Here is a 6,000-nt window from a genome sequence, read left to right as displayed (position 1 = left end):
TCTCTCTCTCTCTCTCTCTCTCTCTCTCTCTCTCTCTCTCTCTCTCTCTCTCTCTCTCTCTCTCTCTCTATGTGTGTGTGAACATAGGTGGAGTCACAAAAGTGCTTTTCTTGCTTAAAAATCGTTTAACTAAGATCCATTTTAATAATGGGTAAACGTTATCTATCTTGTGTTCACCGTGTTCACTTGGCAGACAGATAGCGGAATTTCACACGGTAGCCATTTGACGTTTAGTATAGCCTACATTCATTCTGTAATAGTCTACAACTCTTTAAAACAAGTAGGCTACAACACTCCCAACGAGAACGCGAGCCTATAAATATAAGCCTATAACTTATGAATGTAATCATGTAAATCCTGACAGTTGTTTCCAGTCTTCTGTAGTATAATACAACAATATATATATATAAAATAAATAGAAGTAAAACACATTTTATCGAAACATATTTCGCCTCCGAAGTTAAAACTAAAAAGCGCATGACAGATTCTGGCTCACGTGCATGAATATTTAATGAGGCAAGAACTGCGGCAGTTATGATTGGTTGTCTGCTAGCACGCAGCAAATGTCGCAACCAAAATTCGTCTCTAACACTACAAAAGAGATTTAAAAAATATCAGAAAAACCACAGAAGAAAGTTTATCGTCGCTTCGACATCGCAACTGTTTCCCCTCAGAAGCTGAACCCAAACAACGCGAATTTTCAAGGTGCGTGCATATTTAATGACGCAAGCACAGAGGCCATTTATAATTGGATGTAACAATGCAGAGAACGCTCTCTTTCAAGTGGCGTGGATGACAGAAGCGGGATAAATGTATTTATTATAAAATTAATATTATGAAATTAATGTGTAGCCCTATATAGTATTAATAGAACCATAAACTGATAATATCAAATAAAAGAAATGTCCACCTGCAGACAAATGATGCTGATCTTTTCATTGGAACAATTTATTTATTTATTTTATTTTAACCATGTGAAAGAAAGTGTCCAAAACAGAATATCTAATGCTTTAGAATGTAAAGGCGTATCTTGTTTTCGCTGAAATGCTTTGCTTGAAAAGTGCTTCTGCCTGCATTTACAAAATAATGATCTTTCTTGCAAAAAAAAAAACAGAAAAAAAACGGTAGGCCTATGTATATATAAAAAAAATTAACAACACGAGATGCAGAGAATTATAGCCTTACGAGCTCTACAAGCAAAGAAGCCTAATTACATTTAGGCTACATTTAAGCCAAAGCAAAGGAAATGCTGCCCACTTGCAGGTTCTGATTTGCAGGGTGGATTCTAACTAACTATTAAGAAAGAGCTTTTAATGATGTGGCCATTCATCTGTGCAAGACAGCACAAAAGAAGGTATAATTACAGAACGAAACTTAATGTACTGATGGCTCTCTGAGAAAAGTTCATACTATGCATCAGCAGAAGTCAGTGCTTGAGATCCAAGTTCCAGAACACTGTGTTAAGACCCCTCAAGCGCTGTCCAAGTTCTGTTCTCCCAGATTCTCAACCAATTAAAGTGGAATCAGGAGGGGGTTGGTCGCTGATGGAGACACACACACACACACACACGCACACACACACACACACACACCGATGCGAGCACAAAGCATGCTTTGTCTTCCATACACACAAATAATTTGGATATTTTCAGAGGACGGTGGAGAGAAATGCACAAGCCCACAGTGGTGATTAGAGCTGCAAACACTTGCAATAGATTATATAATAACCACCTCTAACACAAAGGGACCAATTTTGCCTTGAAACAGAGGTCTGTTGAACATCATAATGGCAGAGAGATCCAGAGACACCAGAGTGAGTTTTGGGGAGTGCAAGGACGCTTAGATATAATTGTCAGAAATTGCTCCAAACTTTTCCACCCGTATGGAAATACAGTAGTATAAATCTGTCACATTTTTAGATCAATCTGAAAGCTGTGGTCAACCCTCTGGAAAAAAACTGTTTCGAGGTTTGTATGATGCAACAGCATGTAAAACTGTCCATTGATATGCTAAATAACAAGCTTGTGAAGCATTCATGCAAAAATAACATCTATTTGTTCTATTCAGAGGTAAAGTTAGCATGAAAGTGAAGTTTATAAACAGGTCAGCCATAATAATTGCGTATATTCTAAAATGCTGGGGAAACTAATAGCTGATTCTGTGTAGGTTTGGGTCAAGTTTAACTTGTCAGAGTCAAAGTTCTCAATCAACCAATCACAGGCAAGAGGAATCGAGGTACATTAACTAGTCTAGATTTGCCAAAACGTATCCAGTTCATGGCTTTAAATCTTTGAAGGATATTTAGAGTTTAGTTTGATGCACATAGCTTGTAAACTAGATTTTCGGCTTTGTTTTCTATCTGTGAAAAAAACATATTACTTTCAGAATGACTGAAATTCTGTCTATTTTTTCTCTAACATACTGTATTTTAAAAATCCCCTTGTAGTCAATCATTTTATCCATTAAAAACTCATCTTTGATCACCAAAATGACGTTTAAACGTTTTTTTCCTTGAAAAAAAAAATCATCATGCCATAAAATAGCTTGAATGTAACTCTACACCCTTGCCTCATTTAGTATACGTAGTTCTATGAATATGCAAATCATCCCCCGCCTCCACTCACTCACACCAGCTCAGAGATCCACTCGTTGATCATCACACGTTGACAAGGTAGTTTGTGATCTGAAGTGATTTCAAACCGCGTTTTTGAGACTGTCTTTGGTCTTTGAGAAAACTTTAAAGTCACCATGAAATGGAAGTGGTGATCATCTTTTCTTCCTTATTGTGATGTATATCCGAGTCAAACGGCTTCTCAAACAAGAAAAATAAATAAAAATAAATAAAAAAATTTATCCATTTTGATTTTATGGTGACTTGAATTATGGTAAAGTGCTACACCACCTCCAACAAGACTTTGAAAGAAGTGTGAGTATTTGAAACTCTTGACCATGCCTGTGCTTTTAAAACTTCTTTAGATGTCTCAAGAGGCAGTGTTGTGATGTATTATTATTTTCAATCAGTGCCTATAGTATCAGCGACAATGTGGATTACGACGACACTTTGAAGTTTACTGCGTACATGCACTTCAATCTGCAGACACAACATAAATCGATCTCTTGGGAGACCAGACAATTGTTTTGATTTGAAAGAAAACAAAGAAAGCGGTACCAGACATAATACAGAGAGGGGTTTACAGTGTGTGTCTGTCGGGAGGCCAATAAAGAAACAAGACATCGAAGTTCTGAAGTTTATTGGAACTGGTTGATTTTTAGTTATCAGTCACTCACTATAGGGCAAATAACCAAGACTGGTTCTCAGGGCCTAAAACTAAAACTATTGACATTTATTTTTGTTAATAGAAATAAAATATACACTCAATATACAAAAAATCCATAAAAATATGGTACAATGTACTGCATTAATTTGACAGGCGTTTTACTTGCATTTTGAATTTCATTGCTTTGTGTTTTTAGGGGTAACGGTAAACGGAAATGTCCGTAAAATTACTGGATAATGTCGGGGTAATAAGCTGGCAGTACTTTTTCTGTTCTTTTTTAGTGTAATACACAATAAAATATAGCTAAAAACAGATAAAAATAAAATAAGAAATAAAATGAGTTTAAACTGAAATAAAAGTTCAAGATGACGTACTAAAATTACTAAAACTAAAAATATGATTTAAAGATAAATAGAAATATTGACAGAAATAAAACTAGTAAAAATGACAAAAGCACATAAAATGACTATAACTAAAATTAAAATGTAGAAATAAATATAAAGTTTTATGAAGAAAGAAGAACCAGTTCTGTCTGTTAAAACCATTTATTAAGTTGCTCAACAACTAGCAGAACAAATCATTAAGAATTTAAATCAGACATATGAAATATTATAAACTTTATCTAAACTAACATTATATCAATATTATAAACTTTATCTAAACTAACATTATATCAAGTTTGTCCTGAAGTGTGTGTGAACTTGCACAACCTGAAACTCAACGGAAACATAAATATTCAAGATATCAACACAGTTAAAAATGTTTTTTTTTTTTTTTTTTTTTACAAGAAATTCAAAGTCGTGAACAACACCTGGAAATACTCATCGTATAGAAAATACCACTGTAATAGCAGGAAAAAAATATATACTACACTGATCAAGTGTAATTTGTAAACTCACTGGAAAATCAAGTATATGCAAATACCATTTATATGATAAAATATGATCAAATAATGATGTGCTCTAAACACCTTTAATTGCAAACTACACATAAACAAGTGTAAATCTGCTGCAATCGTCTACCGAGCGAGGAAATGTTATCTGTCAGTTTCTGGTGCAAATAAAGATTTGGTTTGTCTATGAACATATGGCTTTGATGAATGAATATTCAAGTCACATAACTCTTCAGTTTTGGGAGTTTCTTTAGGCGCAAATTAGTAATTACTGAAGGAAGAAGACAGAATGTGAGGATAGAGAATAACACATTAGACTCAAATAATTGAAAGCTGAACATTACATGAATAATCACTAACATCGATGTCAGTTTAACTTCAGTCAATAGGAACTTACGATTAATAACAAACAAACAACAGATTCACTAATGAAATACTAGCGAAGATGCACTAAATAAAATTATGAAGATGCTTTCAAGATATTCAGGTAACATGGCTCAATATGTTTGTCTATACAGACACAATTTTATACCTGATGATTCCCTTCGCAGTAGAAAACAATCAACTAAATTACTTTCTTGACTATATTTGTAATGTTTTCCCAACACACAAACACTTTAAGGGATAGTTCACCCAAAAATGAAAATTCTGTCATCATTTTCTCAACCTTTCTTTTTTCTGTAGTTGAGAAAAGTAGGATTTCTTTAAGAAGAATTTCAACAGTTCATAGTTGTCAAGCCAAAAAAGGATACAAATAAAAATCCCTGTAAAAATGGTCCATACGACTATATTCCAAGTCTTAGGAGCCATACTATAGTTTTCTATGAGAAACAGACCAAAATAAAGCAGTTATTCACTGATAATAATAAAAAAAAACATAATTTTTCCACCAAACGTCTTATTTTTGCAAAGGGCAATGCTTCAGAAGACTTAGAAATAATATTGCTATTGTTAACGAAAACTGTTAAAACCTGTTGTTGAAATAGAGATTTAATAAAATATGAACATTAGATGAAAGAATAAACAAAAATAAAGCTAAATAGATCAATTAAAACAAATGTTTTATCACAAAATAACTTAAACAAAAATTTGAGAGAAATGCACATTAATACTTCAACTAAAAATGTAAATTTAAAAATAAAACATTCAAAAATAGTAATAAATACTATATGTATAATACTAACATAACACTGCTTGTAAACAAGTCATATGGACCAGTTTTATTGTGCTTTTTAAAGTTTATAAGCTGTTAAGAGTACGTAAAGATTCTACAGAAAGTCATTTGGCTTTTGAAACTACAAGAACAATGGCATCTTTGGGTGAACTATCCCTTTAAAAGCAACTCTCACTCTTCCTCAACCATCATCTCTCTGTCTTGGCCCTGCAGGTTGTTTTTGTCACTTCCTGTGAGGGCTGGAGGTGTGCGGTCACACCTGTCCGAGTCCAGATCCAGCTCCTCGAAGGAAGAAACGCTGGAGGTGTCGCTTCTCTCCACGCGCTCGAAGTCCCAGTGTCGGTCTCGGTCTCCGTGCGAGTGTGTCCTGGTGGTGGACGGGGCAGGTGAGGTGTCCCGGCTGTCGGAGGGGGGCAGGCGGCTCACAGAACTGCACTCGCTGTGGGAATCAGCACCTGTGTGTTTACACACGCAGTCACACACACACCAAACACAAGAGGTGATTCATTTCGCCAAAGTCTCACAGAAAGCAAGCAGCACCTCAGCAAATGAAAGCATCTCTAGTATGGCTAGCACACAGAAGCTTGTATCACATGTTCGTTTGCTTGTGTTTAATAGCGATCTCAGGTTGTTTCTGCACTGGTGCTACTTGCTAA

General features: G+C 35.0%; 1 protein-coding gene across 1 annotated transcript in view; it reads right to left on the bottom strand.

Annotated features, from left to right (window-relative positions):
• Window positions 1–3,808: 3,808 nt before the first annotated feature.
• tex264b (testis expressed 264, ER-phagy receptor b) overlaps window positions 3,809–6,000 on the bottom strand; it is a 40,949-nt gene continuing 38,757 nt past the window's right edge. The window contains exon 4 of the mRNA XM_079597758.1: window positions 3,809–5,799. Coding sequence (XP_079453884.1) covers window positions 5,516–5,799 — 284 coding nt within the window. The 3' untranslated portion in view covers window positions 3,809–5,515. The remainder of the gene's footprint in view (window positions 5,800–6,000) is intronic.

The sequence above is a fragment of the Phoxinus phoxinus genome (assembly GCF_949152265.1).
Source record: "Phoxinus phoxinus genome assembly, chromosome: 22".
Classification (NCBI taxonomy): domain Eukaryota; kingdom Metazoa; phylum Chordata; class Actinopteri; order Cypriniformes; family Leuciscidae; genus Phoxinus; species Phoxinus phoxinus.
Note: the sequence above shows the minus strand (reverse complement) of the source record. Positions and strands in the feature narration are given on the sequence as shown.